General features: G+C 35.8%; 1 protein-coding gene across 9 annotated transcripts in view; it reads left to right on the top strand.

Moving 5' to 3' along the window:
* thrb (thyroid hormone receptor beta) overlaps positions 1-24,546 on the top strand; it is a 234,116-nt gene extending 209,570 nt beyond the window's left edge. For 4 of the 9 annotated variants that reach the window (XM_048202490.1, XM_048202489.1, XM_048202491.1 and 1 more), the window contains 7 exons: positions 13,133-13,233; positions 13,404-13,551; positions 13,725-13,930; positions 15,571-15,657; positions 16,342-16,488; positions 17,699-17,957; positions 20,516-24,546. In XM_048202490.1, coding sequence (XP_048058447.1) covers positions 13,133-13,233; positions 13,404-13,551; positions 13,725-13,930; positions 15,571-15,657; positions 16,342-16,488; positions 17,699-17,957; positions 20,516-20,757 — 1,190 coding nt within the window. In that variant the 3' untranslated portion in view covers positions 20,758-24,546. Of the gene's footprint in view, positions 1-9,664; positions 11,975-13,132; positions 13,234-13,403; positions 13,552-13,724; positions 13,931-15,570; positions 15,658-16,341; positions 16,489-17,698; positions 17,958-20,515 lie in introns of those variants that run through there. The other 5 variants (XM_048202485.1, XM_048202486.1, XM_048202492.1 and 2 more) reach the window with 5 other exon arrangements.
* Positions 24,547-24,949: the final 403 nt, after the last annotated feature.

Here is a 24,949-nt window from a genome sequence, read left to right as displayed (position 1 = left end):
CTGAAGGAAGTCTCTTATGCTCACCAAGCATTTATTTAATGAAAAATACAGTAATATTATTATTTTTATACTTTTTAAAATAACCGTTTTCTATTTAACATTTTAAAATGTCATTTATTCCTGTGATGGAAAAGCTGAATTTTCAGCAGCCATTACTTCAGTCTTCAATGTCACATGACCCTTCAGAAATCTTTCTAATATGCTGATTCGCTGCTCAAGAAATGTTTCTTATTATCAATGTTGAAATCAATTATTCTGCTTAATATTTTTGAGTTTCAGGATTCTTTGATAAATGGAAAGTTCAGAAGAACACCATTTATTTGAAACATTTAAATATTTTTCAGAAATGTCTTTATCATCATTTGTGATCAGTTTAGTTCAATTTAATTAAAATCCCAATAAATCGTCACATCTTGAACTTGTCTTTACAAATGTACCTCATAGATATTCAGTAGCTGTTTAGGCACATGACATTAGTGATCATTGTGCTGTTTCAGATAGAAATGCAAATTTACTTAAAACAAAACCTTGTATTATTACTAGGCGGTGTATGTCTCAATTTAGTGAACTAGGTTTTGTTAATGATCTTGCTCGGTTTGGTTGGGAAAAGTTTTTGTTAATTCCAGAAATGGAGTATGCCTGGAAGGATTTTTATAAAGGGCTCACTTCATTATAAATAGACATGCTCCTCTCAAATACCATGTTAAAGCTGATTATTTAAATTAAACAACTGACAACTTTAATAAGCCTATGCAATTTTGGGGGAAAAAAAAAATTAATTATTAGGGCAAAAACAGTTGCAGAGCTTCCCTCATATATATTGGATAAGTTCATTAAAATTTTAGATAAAGAAAAATGCTTGATTGCTTTAATAAGCACTTTGTCGCCGTGAATCTCTATTCCAGGTAGACCTACTTAAAACTGTAGATAGGAACAATGATATGGATTATAGAGAAAGACATTTATTGGATCTTAATTTTAGTTTTAAACAGTTGCTGCAAACTTTATTGCTGCCCATTTGACATAGATTTTTAATCTTTTGCTTTGTTTTAAGTTCCAAAAATTGGGAAATCTGCCTTTGTCATCCCATTGTTAAAAGGAGGAGATCCCACTAACATGGATAACTGATTTCTAAATTCTGTAAGGTTTTCAAAAGTCTTATTAGTGAACAATTGTCTTTATATTTAACTGAACATAATATTTTATCACATAATCAGTCAGGTTTTAGAAAAAAACAACACAACTACAGTTGCAATTGAGGTCGTAAATGACATTATTGAGGCACTTGACAAAGGATATCATCACTTTTGTGCATCCCTTTTTATTGGTGTTTGGGACTGTTGATTTCAGCACTTTGAAATCTAGTCTCAAACTGATAGGATTGTCTAATAACACTATCTCCTGGTATAAAAACTGTTTAATGAACAGGACACAATGTGTGCTATTGGAAGGTCGCTCATCCGCACCTTTACAGATTAAGAGGAGTGTTTCTCAGACATCTGTTCTGTGACCTTTACGTTTTATTATTAATCATCTAAATTTTAACATCAGGAAAGCTAGTTTTCATTTTTATGCTGATGACACAGTGATTTATTGTAGTGCATCCAAATTACATCAAGCAGTATCTTTATTACAGTTTGTGACTTTTCTTAATTCAAATTCAAAGAAACAAGCAGCAAATCTATTACCGGATAGCACTTTACTTGTAATAGAGATATCTTGGTTTTTTATTTAATGAATCTTTATCTTTTTAGTCTCATGTAAATTGGTTAAGGACTAAACTCAAGTTAAAGCTGTGGTTTTATTTTAAAAACAAAGCCTGTTTTTCCTTTAAGGCAAAAAAAAAAAAAGAAAAAAAAAAAAAAAAGATTAGTTCTGTCATGTTTATGCCAGTTCTTCATTAAGGTGATGTTTTGTACAAATCAGCATATACAAAAATGTTATGTACCTTAGACACTCTTGTATCATGGTGCTCTCAGATTTATAACAAATTGTAATTTCACAACTCATCATTGTAAGCTGTATAATAGAGTAGTATCAACACAAACCGCAGCATTGTTCATTTACAAATCTACTTTGAAACAAAGATATGTTGATTTACAAATCAACATATCTTTGTTTCCTTACTAAACAGAAAATTGCTGGGGTATATTCTCTTTCAGTGACAGAACTTGATACCCTTTTGGTTCCATTTGTACAAACTGAATTAGGAAAACAAGCAGTGTTACTTTGGTGTCAATAAGTATGTTTAAATCTTATCTGTGAGCTATTAAAGGAAGAATGTTTTTAAAGGAGGAATGTTTTAAATATGTATTGGTATTGCACTGTTTCGTCATTGTTATATTGTGAGAACATCTGTGGCTAGTAAAATAAAGGACAAAAAATGTGACCCTGCTGAACAAAGGTATGGTTTTATTGTATTTTAATCAAATAAATGCAGCCTTGGTAAGCATAAAATACGTCTTTCAAAAACAAAAACTCTTACAGACCACAAACTTTTGAATGGCAGTGTAGGTCAGTATACCATTGTATTTAAAAAAATCAACTTTTCTTTTATGGATCTTTTTTTCATCTTTTTAAATTTGGATGTTGTTACAACCCAGTTCTTAGGCTGCAACAAAAGAGAGACCAATCACATAAATTCTCATTTATAATATAAATAACACATAATATAAACAAAGAAGCATGTTAGGGCTGGGCACTCAGCATCACTCAAACATCAAACTCCTTACCTGAGACGGACATCAAAGCAAGACATCGGCAAAGCAGTGTTCCACCACAAACCCTTCCACTGACATTTCATTCAGAGTCCAACAAGTGTCAAGTGTGTTGGCCATGCCCCTCAAATGCCACCTGAAAACACATACAAGCACACGCAGAGCCTATGCTGGGACGTCACAGAACGTTTATTTACAGTGGTGTGAAAAAGTGTTGGCCCCCTTCCTGATTTTTAATTTTTTTGCATGTTTGTCACACTTTAATGTTTCAGATCATCAAAAAAATTTAAATATTAATCAGAGATAACACAAGTAAACACAACATGCAGTTTTTAAATGAAGGCTTTTATTATGAAGGGAAAACAAAATCCAAACCCACATGGCCCTGTGTGAAAACGTGCTTGATCTGATCTGATCTGAAACATTAAAGTGTGACAAACATGCAAAAAATTAAAAATCAGGAAGGGGGCCAAACACTTTTTCACACCACTGTATTTATTTATTTTTACTTAGACTGTGGGCAATTCCAACCTGTGAATTAAGCCCATTTTGAAATTTAGATTTTTTCTTAACCCTGCTAGTAAATCAGGATTTTATCTCTGTTGGTTCTTCTTAGTTACTAAGTATATTGATCAGCAGCTGTGTAGTGTGAGTGCAGACCATTCTCCAAATGTTTTTGTGTGTGTGTATATATAAGCTTTCGGTCTTTGAAAGCAGCCTGTAAATATGAGTGTGATGTGTATGATATCATGATGGTCTTTGTAGGCCATCTGTTGCATGATGGGCCCCTCAGGACCGAGCCTGAGAGGAGCGCTGTCGTCCCACCAACACTAATTGAGAGTGACAAATCCTCCTCTTCAGTGTGATAACGGCCATTATTGTGAAGAGCGTCAGACCATGTTAAGGTCAATGTGTGGTGACTGTGTGTTGTTCTAACTGCTGTAAACTCCATCATGTCAATGGAAAGACATAAACCAGCACACTTTATCTCATCAGCGTTGTTTACAATGACAAACATCATTATCATTGTTGCTTTTACTGAGGGTTAATAATTTGAACAAGAATGACAGTGACTTTTTATGTAAATTATTATTCAATAGAGGTAAACCATCACTGTAACTGCCTGTTTAAATTAGATTGTGGGTGGGCAGTGGACAAGGTATAGGTTTTTACATTGAAATATAGTGCACTTTACGCTTGAAAAATAATGTCTTGGCTCAAAAAAAAAAAAAAAAAAAGTTTGCATCAATCATTTTGAGTTAATTTTTCACTTTCAGTTAATTTACTCAAAAATTTCTCAAACTATTTGAGTTGTAGCTCTGGAACCAATTAATCTATTTCAGAAAAAGTCCACAGCTATCATAGCACATGCTAAATGTAACCTATTTAGCATGTAAATTCACTGGCATTAGCGCAGTCATTGCTTATGGAGTCAATGTAGTGTTTACCTTCATGTTGTCTTCTCTTCAGCGCAATGGTAACTCTTTTAAATGTCAAACATAACAGCATTGAACACTAACAGATCTTTCCCTTCACTAAAAAACAAATAAAATAACACTTAGTTTCAACATTTGTTAAATAAACACAATTCAACATTATTATATCTAGTCCTGTGCAAATTATGGTTTAAATTACACAGTTAATGAAATGATCAGCATTATAATGTTAACAGAACTCAAAATAATGTTTGCAACTTAAAACGTTTAATCATATCAATAAATTAGATTTTTTAACTTGCAACCATACATTTATTTCAGTTGTGGTAAGAGGTCCCCTGAATTACTTTTTTGCCCTTCTGTGTTCAGATGCTAGTCAAAGTCTAGTCAACTTATTTGTTTTGAAAAACAAGGGCATCTGTTTTTTGCACATGAAAACTCCGCAATCTCCCTCATTCAGCATCTTTTCCAATCTTTTGTTGCATCAGATGTGCCATGTGGTGCTGAACCTGCTTTAGCTGTGACATCAGTATGAAACGCTTCTGCTCAGCCAGTCTGTTCTGTGTGTACGAGCCATTCAGTCTGTCAGACACTCATGTACTGTTTTAATGTTGAGTTGAATAAATTAGAATACATTTCATGTTGAACTGCAGCATGGAAAAGTTATATATTCACCATGGACAATTTGCAGTAGACATTTTAGTAGTGTATTATTCATGTGTTCTGTTTTTGGATTGGTTTGGCCCAAGATGAGATTTGTGTTTGGTAACAAGAATTCCCGGAATCAGCCATCCCTGCCAGCTCATGATGACTCAAGTATAATCTAATTCAGAATCATTTGTTTTGACAATGTCAAATTTGTATTTGTGTGTTAATGGAAACTGATGTCCTTAATGAGGGTTTTCTGTGTTTAATCCTTTAATTCATTACTAAATAGGTACTTATTTTTAACAATAGCAAGACGTAATGGATCAAAAGAGATTTGGTGAAATCTCTTTAACCTGAACACTCAAAAGTGTCTTTCCTCTCAGTCTGCATGTGTACATAGACCAACAAGACTAGACTGGTCATATTTTTTTTTTTAAGTCTGCTACAAATGCAGATTGGCCTAATTTAAAATCTGAAAAGACTGATTTCTTTAGCTAAATGATAGTTGATCAAACTAGTTCTTAAAGGGATAGTTCACCCAAAAATTATCCCATAATTTACTCACCCTCAAGCATTCCTAGGTGTATATGACTTCTTTCAGTCAAACACAATCAGAGTTATAAAAAAATAATCTGGCTAAAGCTTTGAAGATAATGGGAGTGAATAGTAACCAAGATCTTGAAGCTCAAAAAAGTGCATCCATCCATCATAAAAGTAATCCATACGACTCCGGGGGGTTAATAAAGGCCTTCTGAAGTGAAGCGATGCGTTTTTGTAAGAAAAATATACATATTTACAAATTTATAAACTAGAATCTCTGGCTGCGAATCGATTCCGGTGGAGGAGTGAACTTTGACCTGACTCATGACATATTGATAAACGCAAAAGCGCAGAGGATAGAGCAAAACACCAGTTACAAATTAAAGTCTAAAACGATAATTTTTAAAGAGAAATGTTGGAGGAACTTGAATTTGTTGCCCAGCCCTATTTTTTTTTAACTGTGAGAGGCATCTACTCTCACCTAAACTTACGCTCCTACATCCTACACCGGAACTCGACTCTCTTGTGGACAGACGGATGGAAGTTACCGGAAGCTAGTGATTATAGTTTATAAAGTTTTAAATATGGATCATTTTCTTACAAAAACCCATTGCTTCACTTCAGAAGGCCTCTATTAACCCCCTGGAGCCATATGGATTACTTTTATGATGGATGGATGTACTTTTTTGAGCTTCAAAATCTCGGTTACTATTCACGCTCATTGTGTTTGACTGAAAGAAGAAAGTCATATACACCTGTCTTGAGAGTGAGTAAATTATAGGATAATTTTCATTTTTGGGTGAACTAACCCTTTAAGACATTTCTTAACAGTCTTGACCGTGTTTATGCTACTGGCATCAGGAGTCTACATAACTCAGACAGACTGAAAAAAATAGTAAAATGACAGAAAATTGTGAGTGGACTGTTGGTCAGTGATTGGCTTATGTTCAATAAGGAAATAGAAATTTAAAAAAAAAAAAAAAAATTGGTAACAGTTTATTTTAGTGTCCTTATTACATGTTACATTTAGTTACTGTAGTAATAACTATAAATTATGAATAATTGCATGCAACTAACCCTAAAGAAAACCCTCATCCTAACCCTAACCCTAAGTACATGTAGTTAATTATTATTACTCAGTACTTGAATGTTTAATTGCACTGTGACATGGAAACTTTAAAATAAAGTGTTACCAAAACTTTATATTGACTTTTTGTCCATTTATGCTTTGTCTGATACAACTTTTTTATTTTTTTTTTTTATCATCAAATACATCTTTGTTCAAATGTTTTAATGAAATTTATTTATAGGTTGAACAGAAATCACTCTTACACCCAAACATAGACTTTAGATAGATATCTTAATAGACTTTAATCCTTTTTGGTCAATCTGAAGAGAGTCAATAAGTTACAGGCATACAGACCTGAACTTCTTTAGTTTTTTAGTCAAATTTTAGAAAACTGAAATCTAACCGACTGACAAATGTTTTCCAGGTTTCTAATTCTGGTTCCAAAGACAGTCCTTTTTCCCTACAATTTAAAATTAATATAAATAAATATTAATTGTCCATAAATAATAATAATAAATAATAATAAATTGTCCATAAAGCCGCTTTACAGCTGAAATAGAAATTGTTTTGTAATTGATGAATTTTGCAAAATGAACACTAGGACTCATTCACTAATAATTGTTTGGATTATTTTGTATTTGTACGCACAGAAGCACTTTTCACGAAAAATCTCGCCTAATTCACAACATGTGCACACACACATGAATTTATTCATTTTATTAGGCCTTTATAATTTTATAGAAAAATAATAATGTAATATAATATTTGTCATGTTAAGATGAAATACATCTTCTTAACATTATAAGGCCACACAGAGAAAGTGCTTTTGGCATACGAGTGGTTTCAGTTCCTACATTTTTGTGTGTGTGTGTGTGTGTGTGTGTGTGTGTGTGTGTGTGTGTGTGTGTGTGTGTGTGTGTGTGTGTGTGTGTGTGTGTGTGAATACATTTTTTGAATAAATTTAGAATAAATTTTAGTAGTAACGTTTTTGGTGAATCATGATTTATTCGTAAAAACAAGATTTTACTAACAAATTTGTGCGTACGCATGCTTAATAAATGAGACACTGTCATTTTCTGGTTTATTAAAGCAGCTTTGAAACAATCTGTATTTTATTAAGCTCTGTATAAAAAAATGTGACTTGACTTTTTGACTTGACACATTTTGACTCTTATTGCTAGATGCTAGATCCCATGTCTCTAACCAGTCCAGCTCGGTCAGGTTCTTGTTCACATATATGCATCTGGTTAGCGTTCTATTGATCCTGTGAGATAGAGATTACTTCTGACCCTCTAATTAACCTCTTAATCCTCCATCCTGCCGTATTCACAGCCCTGTTTGTCTTTAGGGTTAGGAGTTAAAGCAGGCCTTTTGACAGTGTCATTTTCAATTTTTCTCCCAAACCCTGTGCTTGCAGGTATCATTGCCTCATTGACAAAGTATTGTTTTGAGAGAAAAGTTAATGTGTACATGGCTGTAGTTGCAGGTACTTATCTTTTTGCAAATACACAATCTGTTTTTAAGTTTTTTTTGTTTTGTTTTTTTGGCAGTGCTGTCCATCTTTGCATTCTCGAAACATAATAATAATAATAATAATAATAATAATAATAATAATGTTTATTTTATATAGCGCCTTTCTACAAACTCAAGGTCGCTGTACAGTGTTATAACACAAATTACAATAGACAGGTAATGATCTAACTTATCTAAATTGCATAGTTAGTGGATCATGAACAGATTTGTTTGGTTCAGTTTGGTTGGAAAATTTGATTGCCTCTATGAAGATCATTAGAGAGGATATTTAGGAGATGCTGGTCAAGCTTGTGGATACCATTGAGATGTAGAGAGCAGTGCTATATACTGCTACAAATGTCTTATCTTATTAAGAGCAATTAAACTAAAAATATATGTGCTCAGTATGCTTATGATAAAGATAATGATTTATAATAATATGAGCATAATCAAGTGTTTTTGTACCAACCAGCAGCTGATGTTAAAAAATGCTTACAATAAAACTACTCTATAATAAGCTCTAATAAATATCACACAAATATTTGTCAAAAAATACATTTTTATTGACATTTAACTTCAAATTTTATTCACATTTACTCACACTTGTCAGTATTAATAAAATGAAATGAATGAGAATTGACTATAATAATTAGAGCTTGTCACGTTGCTTTCTGGATGATTTTGGGTAAATTGAGGTCATTTATAAGGCAGCATCATTTTGCAGCCTATGTTTTGGAACAGGAGTGATGTCAGAAGTGTGCTTGTTGTGCCTTAAAATGCTGTCTAGAAAAATAGCTCACTAGGATTCAGAAAAAAGCTTATGGTTTTGACAAAATGTGGCAACACAATTTACATTTTTCTTATTACCAGTCTTTTTGCTGATTTTCCAGTAGGCTAAATGAAAATATCCTATCAACAGTCCTAACCTGACACTGGTCTTCATTTGCTGCAGATTACAAAATTAAGGTGATTAGTTAATTGATCAGTGCCCTTGATTTGCTCTAAACAGTGGCTAAGTTATGTCTAGATCAGTAACCATATTCATCAGTTATGTCTAGATCATTATAGTATTGATCAAGGCATCTTGCCATGGCTGGCCAGTGACAGCTTGTATTTACGGCGGGCTTGATTCTCTTGTAAATCACATTGAGTCATTATGAGTCCTTCGCTGTGGGTCTTTTGTCTTTGTGTTGCTGAGAGTCATTGGTAAGGTTGGGGAGTCTTCTAGGGATGAGACAGCATTGTTTTGGTCTTTCCCTCAGGTCACCCTGTCTGTATGTTTAAGGTGGCCTCAGCGAAGCTCACTGCTCAGGTAACGCTGGGGACATCTGGCTCAGGAAGCCATGTCAACCCAGGCCCTATCCCCAGTGCTATGAGGGCCACCATCTGAAAACTGTACATGACCAGCCTTGAACCCCAGGACCTCAAGTGATCGATCCAGGAGAGAATAAATTGGTGGAAAACTCGCTAGTAGGTGCATAATCACACAGACCTGCCAAACTGAACACACACTTCCTACATAAACCAACAACCCATGTGCTGAGACCGAGAGAGTGTGCGGGTTATGGAGGTGTTTTCGAACAAATCAGTGTTCTTGATTACTGGGTGATTCAGTCATCTTTGAGGTTTTTGATGTTTTGAGGAGGCTACGGTTGAGATTGTGGGAGTACTTTACTTCTTTGAAGGAGTGTTAATCTTGGTAAGTTCATCATTTTTCTTGTCACGGAACGTTTTCAGAATAAGTTTCCTGTTTTACGTTATGATAACCTGCAACTGCAGACCATAACTGTATGTGTGTGTTTCAATGTATTGGTACAGTCATGGATATTTTTAATTACTGGTCATAAAATCCTTTACAATTGGATAATGATTATATGCAATTAGGTGGAAATGCCCAAAGCGGCAAAGGGCTGTTAAAGGACACTGGCTCTAATCTGGAATGCTAGATGTTTAATGCAATTTACCTATCAAGATAGAGCAGTTTACCATTTGCGTCTGCCCAAATAATCAATTAAGCATTTAATGAAAGCATTGATGCTTTTCAAGATTCCTAACCTATTTTTTTATGTGTTTTGTGGTATTTTGTATAGATATCTTTTGCATCAATCACATACTGAAAATATATAGGCCTACTTCTAAATATTGATAATCTGCAACCCAATTTGCAAGTTCTTCTTTGTTTTCAAGCATTGCCAGATTGTTCAGATGTGTGCTAATGTGTCTGAATGTTGTTTTTGGCTATTAAAGCCTTTATGAAATCCCTGTAAAGATTAGGCTTATGTGAGACAGTCACCTCATCAAAAAGTTAAACTGGTATCAGGCTCTGTTGTGGAGGGGCTTTGCCTCAGGAGCCCTTGCTAAAAACAGCTGTTACCTGCTGGTCACTTTGGCTGTCTTAACTCTCAGCGTCATAACCCAGTTTCCAACTTAGAGTTAATTTGATCTTGTGCACTGTTTTATTCCTGAAGAGACAGCAGTACTGTACTGATACTGATGCTACAGTATCTCGACTGAAGTTTGTGAGAGTGAAAAAAAAAATTATTTTAGACTGATTGTTTGATGTATTTTATACTCCATCTTAATGTAATTTGTATGTAATTCAAATTATATTGAACTTACATTTGTATTGCAGTTAAGATTACAACAGAAAAGGTTAACCTCATTTTTCAAATGATAAAATATGCATATAAATGCACTTGAATGACAAGTGCACAGTGGTCCAGTCCAGTATATTTCATAACTCACCACATTTGAAAATAAATTGTCTTCAATCTTCTGTGGTAATCAACAGATTGGCACATATGATATCCATAGATTTGATCTTGTATATAACTTGAAATATTCTTTTCAAGTTTAGCACTAAGTAAATGTTTATAATTCTAATGTATTATTCTTTTTTCAATTAAAATGTAAATTAAAATTGTATAAGACATTTAAAAGATGTATATCTACCTTTATCTGATGCAATATTTCTTGAACAGAACATAGTAAATTCTGTAAACAAATGGAAAAGGCAATTCATTAATGTTTCTATAGGACACTATCAGACAGACTGAAGGTAAAACAGGTCCACATTTTATTCATTATGTGATTACTTCTATGAAGTTATGCATAAGTAAATGCCACCCGTGGCTCAAGCCCTCACATGTGTCACGAGTCATTGTACTGCTTCATTTAGGATTAGGACAAATAACAATCAATATGACTGATCACAGCTTAAGATCAGTGCCTGAAGCGCCTCATATTTGAAATCAATAAACTTTGGCTTTTGGGATTGTGATTGTAATCTCACCATCTTAGACAGGCTTGGTCTGATGGTGAATTTAACACGATCTGATCTGTTTAAAGGTTCGTCATACACATGTATGACGGTCTTCCTGTCCGAGGATGTGTCGTCCCGGCTGTTCAACCTCTTGGATTTGTCCGGTGTCAGATTAAGAGAGCGTGCTCAAAATCTTCCACCCAATTTGGCAGGGCGAGGGGCAAGTGGGGCGGGTGGATTCTCCATATATAAGAGCTGGTGTCCTCCAGACACTTTTCACGTAGTTTGCTTCATGACTTCATGTCAGCTCTGATATTTGTACGCACATCAGTGCGACCGCCAATCGCATTTTGGTCAAGTGCATTAACTGTACCGTTTTTTGTTGCATTAACTTAAGCTTTTTAAGTAGTTTTTTTGTGTGTGTGTGTGGTTGTGCCTTTGAAGAATTTCATAATGAATTACTGCATGTCAGACATGTATGACATAGCCCACGGTGTGAGTGGGGGATATGCAGTGGCGCCCGGAGGTGAGTACTGCATGTATGGTGGAGAAGGGCCTGGTTTCACTCACTGTGAGCCGCAGCCATTACACCACCATCCTCCCAGTATGGAGCAGGCCTGGCCACCCAGCCAACCCTACGAGTGTCCGTTTACTGGGGGCAACCCTGTGTTCAAGAGTGAGTTATGCTCCATGGAGGTGCCTCTCAGTCACTACCACCAACCAGACTACTACTCTGATGGCAGGCCAGACTTCTCTCAGATGCAGTGGATGCAGGGGCCGCACAAGAAAGGTATCGCAAGCTCTAGAAGAAGCATAGAAGTGTCCCGTTGGCTACCAAAGTTTTGTCTTTCTTTTTTTGAGCATGTAATTGGCATGTTTTAGGTGGCTGACTGTATGCTAGCATTGCATTTGTAGTAGTCTAATATCTCAGTTCAAAAAGTTCTTAAAGTGTTTAAACTCAGGTGTGCTCGGTTGAGATTTAGAAATGTATTGATTTATGACTATGAAAACTGTTTTTTTTTTTTTTTTGGTGGTGGTGGTGTTTTTTTGTTTGTTTGTTTGTTTTATTTATTTATTTATTTTTTGGTCTAACATTTGAGGATTGATTCAAAATGTGTTAGTGTCATTTTTGCAGATTGTATTGCCATTTTATATAATACGTTTTCTATTATATCCTCCATTTGTGCCAGTTACAAAAAAATGAATCAATCTTAGCAAGTATTAGAAAAACTGTTATTATGATATTATAGTAGTAAAACTGCTGAATTAGTCTTCTGGACTGAACTTGAGTGCCTCTTTCAAAGACCTGTTGCAGATATTCATGGAGCTAGTTTGGCATTGTGTAGTGTATTGATCTTCAGGGTTGGATGGAGGTTTGGGGTATGTTGTATTGATTTGTAAGGACACAGACAGAGGAACAGAAGGTTTGAGCTCCTGTCCTGCCACTGACGACCTCAAAAGACTTATTGATCACATATTGATTCCTGAGCTGCTGCAAGCTGCCTGAACTTATGTCTTAAAACTTATTTTTGTTGTTGTTGTTGTTGTTGGGGTTCGTCTCAATATAAGAGCATACTGATAAAATTCTTTTTTTTTTTCTTTTCTTTAATCCTTTTTTTCTTCTCTTCTTTCTCACGTCTTTATTTTCTCTTTTTCTTACTTTTTCTTTCTTAAATTATTCCCCAAAACTCAACATATCTCATTTAAGTATTTTTTATTATTCATTTTTTTTAATAAGGTAACTTAAAAGACTAAATGTGTATATATTTTGAACTTTCTAAATGTAGCTGTTATAATTTATTAATTTTTTATTTTTTTTGATGGTATTTTTGGGAGTGTTCTGTATCTTGAGTTTTAGTGCTGTTTTATAACTTTAGCAGTGTTATCAATGTTTAATGTGCTTATTTTAATGTAATGTGTGTATTACTGTACTTGTAACTGTTTATAGGGTACATACCGAGTTATCTGGACAAGGATGAGCTGTGTGTTGTGTGTGGAGACAAAGCGACTGGCTACCATTACCGTTGCATTACCTGTGAGGGCTGCAAAGTGAGTGTTTCAAATGTATTTGAGTTCAGCCGTTCTGTTCTCATAGAAAAGCACACAGTGCAGACTAATTATTAATGTACCATATATCACACTCTGTTTACACTACTTCATTATAAAATTTCAAATAAGGCTCATGCTCTGCCATTAAAAATGAAATCTTGTTTTTTAAGGGTTTTTTTCGACGCACAATTCAGAAGAATTTAAACCCAACATACGCTTGCAAGTACGAGGGAAAGTGTGTCATTGACAAAGTCACCCGCAACCAGTGCCAAGAATGTCGCTTCAAGAAATGCATTGCTGTTGGCATGGCAACAGACTGTGAGTATCCTACAGTCAAACACACTTGAATAGCCTTGTGCCCCTGTTATTTGATGATTCTGTGAGTGCAAGCACTTTGCTGTCTTTGCATTGACAAAAAGTTGCTATGTGTTTGATTGTTAGAGAGACAGATATTGTGCATAGCTCTTGCAAACATCTTGTTGTTCCTCCAGTGGTGCTGGATGACAGTAAGCGTCTAGCCAAGCGGAAGCTGATTGAGGAGAACCGTGAACGGCGGCGACGCGAGGAGCTGCAAAAGACAGTGTGGGAGCGGCCCGAGCCCACGCAGGAGGAGTGGGAGCTGATCCGGGTTGTCACAGAGGCGCATATGGCCACAAACGCCCAAGGCAACCACTGGAAACAGAAGCGTAAATTCCTGGTGAGAGGTCTCTTCCCTGATGACCGGATGGCAGTGATGTTTCTTGTGTTTTAGGATGTTTTTTTTTTTTTTTTTTTTTTGTTGTTGTTTGTTTGTTTTGGGTGGGATTCTATTTTTCTTTCTTTCTTTTTTTTTTTCTTTTTTTTTTACCCTACCACAACCCTAGATTCCCTTTCCCCAACCCTTCCCGCACAATTCCCAAGCCCTTCCTCACCGCTATTCCCATTGTTAATATGTCCATGTTTTTGTATCTCCTTGTAGAGTGGGGAGTGTTAGATGGACGCTGGAGACTTTCTACCACAAAGGCAGCAGCACTAACTTTAATGGAACACCTTTGTCCTTCTTTTCTCAAGCTCCGTTTCCTAAACCAAAACTGTTTTCTCATGTTTGTTCCTTTTTCTGATATTCTTCTCTCTGTCTTTTTCTAACCAAATTTCTAATTGTTTCATAATTGTTCTTTTCTCTTGAATCTAACTGTCCTCTACAGATTAAAATTCTGTTTGAGGATTCCTTTAACACTGCTGTGGGTTTCCATGTGAAGTTTTAATTGGCTTCTTTAAATGTTTGAAGCTTTTTATTTGGCAATTACATTTACCCCAATGTACGTCATTCCACTAGTTTCTTAATTCTATATCTTACACCATTAAGATTTCTAATTTAAAAGTGACGTGTATTTTGTGGAATTGAAATCTGTCTGTTTGAGTGCACAGACACAGCCAGTTATTTTTGCAATTGCGTTTCATGATGCTAGAGGTACAGAAATTACAAACTTCACTTGAACTTCAGTAGGAAAAATTTATTAGGCTTACCAAGGTTAATGCTGTTTGTTTCATAACTCATAACTGATTCAGAGATTTGTTAGCATTACTCAAAATTTCATGTAAAACTTTGAAGTAACAAAAATATATCTAGGTAAATATTACAGCTTATTATGTAGTATATTGATACATATAATTTGATTTTTACTTTAGTTCTTGCACTAAACATTTTGAATCCATAGTAAAAATGGACCTCACTCATAAAACCCAAGAGTGAATTTCTGTGTAAATTGTTCATAAAACATTCTTATGAAAATTGTTGCGCTGAATTAAATCTTAGGTTTTACTGATGACTTTCACAAAAAAAAATAAAATAAATAAAAATAAATAAATAAATAAATAAATAAAAACTATGATTGAAGCCCATTGTCTGTTTGAACAGACTATTAAGCTACTTCAGATATCATGCAAATATCATAAAATGTCAAAAGGCTGAAAAATATCAACAAAAAATTGTAAGCTAAATTGCCCAGTTCTAGTTTTCATATATTGTGAGGTAGAACATAAAATTAACAGCAAAATGTGTACTAAAACTTTTTTCAGGTTTTACTATGGCCAATTTGCAGTAAAAAATTTTGTACTTTGAATCCTAAATTTCTGTATGCAGTTATTCTGTATGTAATATTATATGATGATTATATTATATAATATTATATGATGATGCTTTTAAATCCTCGAAATCCATGGAAACTCCACGCAAACTAAATATCTCACTGTCACTTTCTGTCTGCACTCACCTGTCCAGTTTAAACTTGTTCTTTTTAGTTGACTTGACTCGGGTTCTTCATTGAAACTTCACGATCCCTGTTGATTGCCCAACAGGTCGAGGAAGCAATGCTACTTAATGAAATAACATGTAATTTATTCTGTACTTCTGACCAGAGTGCAGTGGGGGTGAAGGAAGCAAAGGTAAGAACCAGCAGAGCAAACACATTTATTTATGATTTTATCCAAAAGAACGCTCTCTCAAATTCTCAGCTGCTTCCATTTCTGTCACGTTTTTTTTTTTTTTTTTTTTGGCGGAAAAATTGACATGCTGAATGCTTGAGGCATTTGTTTGGAGTGTTTGTGTAGCTCTCTGCTCGCTGTGTCAGAATGAAGGTGTACACAGAAGAGGAAAGCTGAATAATTGACTAATGTCAAAGGGGAATATCAGGCTGGTTTTGCGCTGTACTCAGCTCCCAGTCTTCTTTTGCTTTGTTTTTTTTTTGTTTTTTTGTTTTTTTTTTTGCTCTGTCTTTCACGTCACATTTTTCTGGTCAGAAGGTCACAAATCTTTATAAAAAAAAAAAAAAAAAAAATCCAAATATCAGTGGATAACCCTAGTCAATGAGCTCCCCAGCAGAAGGAGATATCAAAGACGCTTCTCTGCTCTGATCTTCTAGTTTAAGTTTCTCATCTTTCCTCTTTTCCCTCTTAATAACTGGGCTCCACTCTTGTTTCGTTGACATGTCTTGCTGTAACTTTGGCCTTCTTTGTGCTTTAGAGGGGAATGAGGATTTGCTGTGTCACACCTTCGTCTCTGTGAATGTCCATTACCTATAAGTATCTGTGTTACTGAGCACACAACCTCTCCCCTTCCTCTCGTTGCAGCCGGAGGACATCGGTTCGGCACCCATCGTCAACGCACCAGAAGGGAGCAAAGTGGACATAGAAGCCTTCAGTCAGTTTACAAAAATTATCACCCCCGCAATCACTCGTGTTGTTGATTTTGCCAAAAAACTGCCCATGTTCTGTGAGGTAAGAAGCCTGCTGTACATTCCATCAAACAACACATTCTCACTCCCAACTCCCAAAGTGATGCCATGGTGGACTCCATAGCGTCTCTTTTTAACACACCAGGGTACCCCTTTAGTGTCATTTATAATTTCACAGATATTTTGGAGCACCTAACCTCACCCCTACCCTAAACCTAACCACTTCTCAATGATATAAAACGGGTAACAGGCAAATAAATGTGCAGTCGTAGAGTATTAAATTATAACAGGCAATTTGTGTTGTATTCCAAGTCTTCTGAAGCCATACGATATATTTATGTGAAGAACAGAGTGGAACTTAAGGTTTTAATTGCTGAAAATGATCCTGCTCCATGAACGCACACTGTCAGATATCATTCAAGATACGTTAGGTTGTTGCAGTTGATCTCGAGGCATACAAGAGCCAATACCATTTCACAATAAAAACCTACATAACTCTTATTCTGTCAGCAATTTTTTAATGTGTGCATGGGATCTAAGCTTTATGATGGATGGAGACAGTGATCACTTTTGGGTCTGTTCCTCACACAAAACAATCTTTTGGCCCCGGAACACTTGGAATATTTGTACTTTTTAAATAAATTGTGACTATAGTTGTATCTGTCTGGTATAGCCTGTGTTTTATATTGTATAATATACAAATGATTTGGTTTAGGGGTTGGGTTACGTGCTCAAAAATGTCTAAATAGTGTAATGTAAATGAAATTACTATATAAATTACATATATGTCATAAGGGCAAAATGATACACAAATACATAATTTTATCATGACGATAAAATTCCCATGCCAATCACGACTGTGTATGACGCCAAAGATTTCTCAATGAAAGCAAAAGAGTACCTTACACTTTGAAAAATGCTAAAAGGGGTATGCTAGGCATTAAAAAAGGGATGTCAAGGCCTCCTGATCAAGTGTCTATATGTGACTAGTTGGGAGTGAGAACGTTTTGCATTAAATGCAGGAAATTAAATCCTTCAAAACCTAGTTTACATCCAACCAAGCAGTTGGTCAATGTGAATTTTTAAAGGTCTTCTGTACAAAGCAGAAATCAAAGCAGAAAATGCATCAAAATGAGGGAACAATTTAATGAGATGAAGTGAATTCATTTGTGCACTAGACAGTCTCTTGTTTTTTGATACACAATAATACATACTGTGACTGTGATTATTGTGTTATTTGTGTAATTGTTCAGCTGCCTTGTGAGGACCAGATCATTTTGCTGAAGGGTTGCTGTATGGAGATCATGTCTCTGCGAGCGGCGGTGCGCTATGATCCCGAGAGTGAGACTCTAACGTTGAATGGGGAGATGGCCGTCACACGGGGCCAGCTCAAAAACGGAGGTCTGGGCGTGGTCTCAGATGCCATTTTTGATCTGGGCGTCTCGCTGTCCTCCTTTAACTTGGATGATTCAGAGGTGGCATTGCTACAAGCCGTGATTTTGCTTTCCTCCGGTTAGTGCTATCTTCACTTCTCAAAGTTAATCCAGTCATTTATTCTTGTTCTTGTCCATCACATTATGTCAAAGTGTATGCACATTGTATACAAATAAAATGTATACAAAAATCAGCCCTTTTAAATATTGTCTAAAAAAGTCTTAGGCACGTAAGTATTTTCACCCCCCAAAAAAGATTTTAAGCCAGTTATTTATATCTTTTGCTGTAGTGTGTCAATAGGAAATATCCGTTCACATTTCCAAACATTCATTTTGCCATTAATTGTAATAATCCAGTGAGATTTTTGAATACACAATAAGACTGATAACAGCCGGTGCTCCACATGTAGATCAGAGCTCACCATCATCAAATCCGTCTGTGATTACATGAAGAAACATATGAAACTGAGACAAACCAAATCCAGAAGAACTGTGTCCGTGTCACCAATGGATTTTAAGAAACCTGCCTCCAAAGCTACCAGAAAAATTATGCCCAAGTGTACCTGGACAAAAGCTGTTTTAAATGCAAAGGGTGGTCACACAAAATATTGTTTTGATTTAGTTAATATAAGTTAATTGATAAATAAAATCTATTTATAACAGTATTTTTTAAAAACATCCTCACTTTACAGCATTTTTACACAAGTGCCTAAAACTCTTCACAGTACTGTATCTTTGCAGGCAGGTTTCTTCAAGCATCTTAGAGACACAGCCACAGTTCTCCTGGATTTAGTTTGTCTCAATTTCATCTGTTTCTTCATGTAATCACAGACGGATTCGATGATGGTGAGATCAGATCACTGTGTGGCGCACCGGCTGTTGTCAGACTACTTGTGTATTCAAAAATCTCACTGGATTATTACAACTAATGGCAAAATGAATGTTTGGAAATGTTAACGGATATTTCCTATTGACACACTACAGCAAAAGATATAAATAACTGGCTTAAAACCTTTTTTTGGGGGGGTGAAAAGAATTTTTCACAGTACTGTACTTGGTTTGGTGAACCTCATAAAGTTGTTCTCCTAAAGTTGTTTTCCTTCATGATTGATTAATGTCAGTTGTCAGTATGATTCATGACTTCCATTGGAAGTACGTTTAAAAGCTATTAGGCCAGCTGCAGCGGGTGTTCTTGAGTGCCGATTACCCAGGATTACACAGGCCACTGAGTGGAAACCACTTAATAACGCTATTAAAATGGGATTATGCTTCAACTGAGAATGTCACAATCAATAGGTAAAGACTTCAGTGCCCACGTCTACTCTTATATCGATTTCTTATCGATTCCTGCACATTTAAACAGATTGTCCGGTACTGCAGCTGGCCTAACTCAATCAGTGACTTAAATGATTTTTTGATAATTAACTGGGTTTTAACTAGTGTCCTAAAGGTCTTTTTCTGATTTAGTTTTAGAGAGAGAACAAAGGTGATGATTTTCTTTTTCTATATCACTTTTCTGCTTTAACATATGAAACCTTTCCAACCTGAGTTGTCAAAAGTACTGTTGTACTTCAGTACCTAGTTGGTACTGAAATTTTAAAAATGTGATGCTTTGAGCGCTGTTGAGTGGATTCGTAAACACCTATGATTGGCCATTGTGATCACGGTTCATCGAGTTTGTCTGTGATTAGCTTCAATGATCAATGCTGTAAAACATGTAAATAGTCTCTTCACCGAGCGCTTACAGATACACACGGGAGCGTTTGAAAGCAGGTGTCTATCGCAGACCAGTCCACTGATAGACGCCTGCTTTCAAACGCTTCTGCTCCCACTTTCAAATTCTAACACTTCCGTGTGCTTTCAAACACTGCTGTGCGTTGATCATTGTAGCCAATCACAGACATATCTGATGAGTGCGTCAACACAATGGCCAATCAGAGGTATTTACAAATCCACTCAACAGCACTCAAAGAGTCACATTTTTAAAATATCGATAGGTAAAAGTCAGTACTTTTGACTCTATTTCCAGCACTGTAACACAACAGATGTCATTGGTCGTGAAGAAAACCAATAACAGCTAGACTGCAATAGTCCCTTCTAATTCTGCCAGGAATTTTCTTTTTTGTTTAAAGTGTGTAATTTCTAGCACACTGGTGGCACCTATGTACCTGTTATACCTTGTAAATGTAGCACTGCACAGTTTGTATTTAAATTTGTGGGCATGTTTGTGGCATTGTCATTATTTACTCACCCTCATGTTGCTTCAAACCTGTATGACTTTCTTCTGTGTAACCCAAAGATATTTTTAGAGATGTCTCAAGTGTTTTTTTGTTTGTTTGTTTGTTTTTTCTTTTGGCCTTACAATGGAAGTTTTTATTTTTAGGTGAACTACCCATTTAAATCAACATAGACAACACATATAAACTATAAACGCTATAAACAGGCACACTTCAAAAGGCCGGTTTTACATACGCTTGTCTTCAGGATGTTAAATGACTCAAACTAGAATAGAAATAATAAGTTTTATAAAATCACGACATCACCTTCAAGCCCAGCTTTTTTTTTTATTTAAAGTGAATTTGTTTTAAAATTAAACTGGAAACAGCCATCATCTCTTCTCCTCTGTTTCACTGGCAGATCGTCCAGGTTTAACGAGCGTAGAACGGATAGAGCGTTGTCAGGAGGAGTTCCTCTTGGCCTTTGAACATTACATCAACTACCGTAAGCACAAGGTGGCTCACTTCTGGCCCAAGCTGCTGATGAAGGTGACAGACCTGCGCATGATTGGTGCCTGCCATGCCAGCCGCTTCCTGCACATGAAGGTGGAATGTCCCACAGAGCTCTTTCCGCCCCTCTTCCTGGAAGTGTTCGAAGACTGATGGCCAACCAATCAGGCCAGGCTGCTCCCACCAACACCAACCTCCACAAATCCGACCTCCCCTCGAACTCTGTGTCCCTGTTCTTGGTCACATGAACACTGTTTTTGTTCCTGGTCACTACTGAGCATAATTTCATTCCATAGTTTTAGGAGTAGCTCTCTGGCCTAATTTGAATGGAACCATTCCTTTTACAAAGCGGGTACATGTGAATAGCGTTACAGTTTGTTTTCTTTCACTCTTTGTTTGTAAAAAAAAAAAAAAAAAAAAAAAAAAAATCACCTTTCTGTTACTCAATTTTTTTGCTAAATTGTTTTATTTCTAATCATAGTCTCTGATGCCGCTTAAGTGAGATGTATGAACTATGCATTTGGGTTTCATGTCACGTCAGTCCTCAGAAAAAAAGCGCCACACTGCAATACCTTTTTTCCCTTTGTTTCCCTTATATGTTGGTTGAAAGGTCTTTTCATGCTCACATTAAGACATAGCTTGGTAATAGTTCTGTTCCAAAACCCAATGAGCTGCCTACCTAGGCAACATTTCCCTAGACTGAGAGTGTACAAAAGCAAAATCAGGACTGAGGGCTCTTTAATATCGCAATTGTTAGTCCTAGACAAGATCGCTAAATGGAAAGCGAATTAAGACATTTGGTAACTTAAATTTTCCTGCTGCTGCTCCAGAGGAAGACCACAGTAATATTACATCTCAGCTGCCTCAAATTCAATCAAAGACAGTCGATTTCAATAGTCAGTTTCTACCAAGACCTAATGATCTTCTGCTATCCACATTCATTTTATAGCTCTGTACTCTTACTTTTTCAATAACTGTCTCATTTCCTCTCTAAAATAGTCATTGCCTAATGGTTAGAGAGTCAGACTGGTTGCGGGTTCGATTCTCAATACTGGCAGGAAATGACTGAGATGCCTATGAAAGGCACCTAACCCCCAGTCGCTCCCAGAGTGCCGCAGAAAAAAAGGCACAGTTTGCAGTGTGTGTGTGTGTGTGTCCACTACTCACTGCTCCTAATGTATGTGCAGTAACTTCGATTGAGTAAATTCCGAGGAAAAATTCAGAGTATGGGTTACTATACTTGGCATTCACGTCATGTCAAAGTATATAGATCAAATAGTTCAAACTAATTAGCAATTAAATATTTCACCCAATGTGTGTGTGCTGTATGTATCCCAGTTTTGCATAGCTTAGCAACATGCTAACATCAAACTCTGTTAGATCAACTGGATTGTGAATTTCCCTTTCATTCATGTGAGGAATGATTTGGAATGTTATACATAGTCAGACACTTTGTGTGCCATACTAGTACTATATCACTTATCAGGTTCCATTTCATTTGGCATGCTTTCTTTGAAGCATATGTTGGCAATAGACAGTAAAGCAGCTTACTTGGTTTTGGAATTGGAACTGTTCTCTGAAAAAAAGTGGGCAAGGTAAACAAAACATTTCTAAATGGCAAGGTGGCATCAGTTTTAATGGTGGTTAGAACCCTGAGTAAAATGTTTCTTTGTCTGTAAAAGCTTACTGGGCAAGTGGACCTTCATGATACCTTAGTTAGAGTTCACAGAAAGAGTAAATTCCAGTTATACATAGCACATAAAAGGTTTTTTGATGATCTCATATGTTGATCTCTATAAACTTTAGTCCTTGAAGAAAGGTTTTTGACTGTCAGCAGAAAACTCATTAAAAGCCCATGAGAGACTCTCTAGCCAGCATACACTAACATTAGCTTATAATGCCTCTATTAAGGTGCCAAAAACTTCCCTGAAAATCATACTCTGCTTGGACTTGTGTTGAGCTGCTTGGAGGAACTTGAGGTCACATTTGTACCCAGCCATAACTAGACCTATTAAACTGCTGGGATGGAACTCTGTTCAGTTGATTTTTTCTTCTCTTCTATAGCTGTCACATGATAGACCAAGGCAATGCTTCTGCTTGAACTTGTTGGTGCTATGAGTTTGCCGATTTATACCTCCAGGACTGTTGTCATTTAACCTCTGAATGGTCTGGGTGATTGACACGCGTAAATACACACAATGCTGAGGTCAGTGGTCAACCCTTCAATGTTCAGGGATGCTTTTGGATGTGTCTGTGGTGTTGTTTCAGCTGTTTTCATTTCTTTCCTGGTTTTCTTGTTTTACTGTAGTGTTTTTAATCTTTCTAGAGACATCCTTGTGTGCTGCAAAAGGGTTTGAATCTCACATACCTCTACTGATTATCAGGAACCGCCAGAACCTTTTTTTTGCTGTTGAAAAACGGACATGAATTCAGAATCGCACCTCAAAACACAGCACATGTTCAATCAGTGTTCTGTTTTAGTGATTCCTTTTTTAAGCAATAGAATTGCTCCAGTGGTTTTACATGTTTTGGATTATACATTCAAACGTACACGCCAACGTAGATATTATACAGACTCAAAGTCATTGCACAGACAATCAATGTGTCCGCAGAGAGTGTTATAGAAAGATGTAGAGGGAAGTAAAGGCCGCAGCCAGGATCTAAAATTAACTTATACACCACAACTGTCAGTGGCGGGTGACCTGACTTTTCACTCAGCTCCACACCAATACATTTTTACATATGCTTATGCAGACAAGCTTGACAGGACGTCCCAATTTTTAATAATTTAGTAACATTTCATTTACAGCTTTTCCCAAATCTATTTTTGTTGCACAAAAGACACACAATTTGTGATTCTTCAGTAGATTTTAGTAGTTTATATTGTTTGATTTTAATCGCTCACACACAAGATTCAGAAAATTGTTTTTACAATTTGATTTAAACCATGTATTATGTTGTTGCTAATAATGTTACCAGCCATCTGGCAAGTAAACACTTATGCCTTTTTTTTTTTTTCCTGTGCCGGCACTTGGTGTGTTAATTTTGGACCCTGGCCACAGATCAGCACATGCATGCACAGACACGCTGGGAGTCAATACTATTTCCTCTGAGTGCGCAAGTAAAAAAAAAAAAAAAAAAACACAAAGCACTACAAAAATAAAGATATTTATGGAAAGAAAAGGTTGTATTTTTTTTCAGACTGCAGATATTTTTTACATGTTATATGCACAATATTAACATTTTCCAGTTTTACACACTAGCAGAAAACAAAAGATTGTCTTTTTTCAAAAAGTCCTGATTTTTTAGCAGTCCCAGTTCACTGGTGATCTCTCCTTATTATGTGTTTCATTCTAAATCCATTGTTTAACCATGTTAATGACAACTAATATATACTTTTTAACTAATAATCATAACAAAAACAAAAAATCCAGCACAACCAATCACAAAAAGTGATTCTCTGTGTGTGGGAATGAAACCTAAAGGCCATAGTCAAAGAAACTGACCAGATATCACCAGGCTAAACTGAAAGAAATAGACCCCTTGAAACAATCACAGTACATGTACTTCTGTTTCTCTGTGTCTTAGTTAACACTTACCTGATCACATCCACAATATGCTGGTTGCATGAATAAGTGAACTTTGAATGTGAATCAGTTATCCAACATCACAAGCAAATGTATTTCACTTTCTCTTCAATGTCTTTTTTCTTTACTTTACTTTTATTTTATTTTATTACCAAAATGAACGTATTGCTCAGGCTTACTGTGTGACAGTGGAGCCTTGAATTAAATTCAAGTTTGGATCATGATGATTTGGATATCCTGGAAGAGACATTGCACTAGAAATATAATCCTGGATTTGGCAAAAAATGATGACGGTGATGATATTTGCACCTAAGGTGAATAGGACAATAAAGATGGTTTTGAGAAACCCCTGAAATATTTGTTGCGCTGTGTGTGGTACATGACTAATGTAAGATTCTGCATGTAGGGGTAGGGGTGGGGGGGTTGGGTGAATTAAACTGATGTATATTTATTTAGCAGTCTTTAATTGAATAATGACTGTAATTTCACATTAAGATATTTACATATTTGACTCTCACATATTTTAACTAATTTTAACAAAATGTTTTAATAAAAAAAAATCCTCTTTCATTTCAGTCTGTTTGTAAAGATAAGTTTACTTTTTTTGTGAAAGTACTATTAATTATGGAAAATTTGTACTGTACTTTTTCATGAAAAAAATACTGACTTTCGTTTTACACAGATTTTGCCTTTATTTCTAGAATTTTCCCACTCCCCATAGTGTATTGCTGTAAATCGGTGTAGTTAAATGCTGCCAT

Source organism: Megalobrama amblycephala, linkage group LG9, assembly GCF_018812025.1.
Source record: "Megalobrama amblycephala isolate DHTTF-2021 linkage group LG9, ASM1881202v1, whole genome shotgun sequence".
Taxonomy (NCBI): domain Eukaryota; kingdom Metazoa; phylum Chordata; class Actinopteri; order Cypriniformes; family Xenocyprididae; genus Megalobrama; species Megalobrama amblycephala.
Note: the sequence above shows the minus strand (reverse complement) of the source record. Positions and strands in the feature narration are given on the sequence as shown.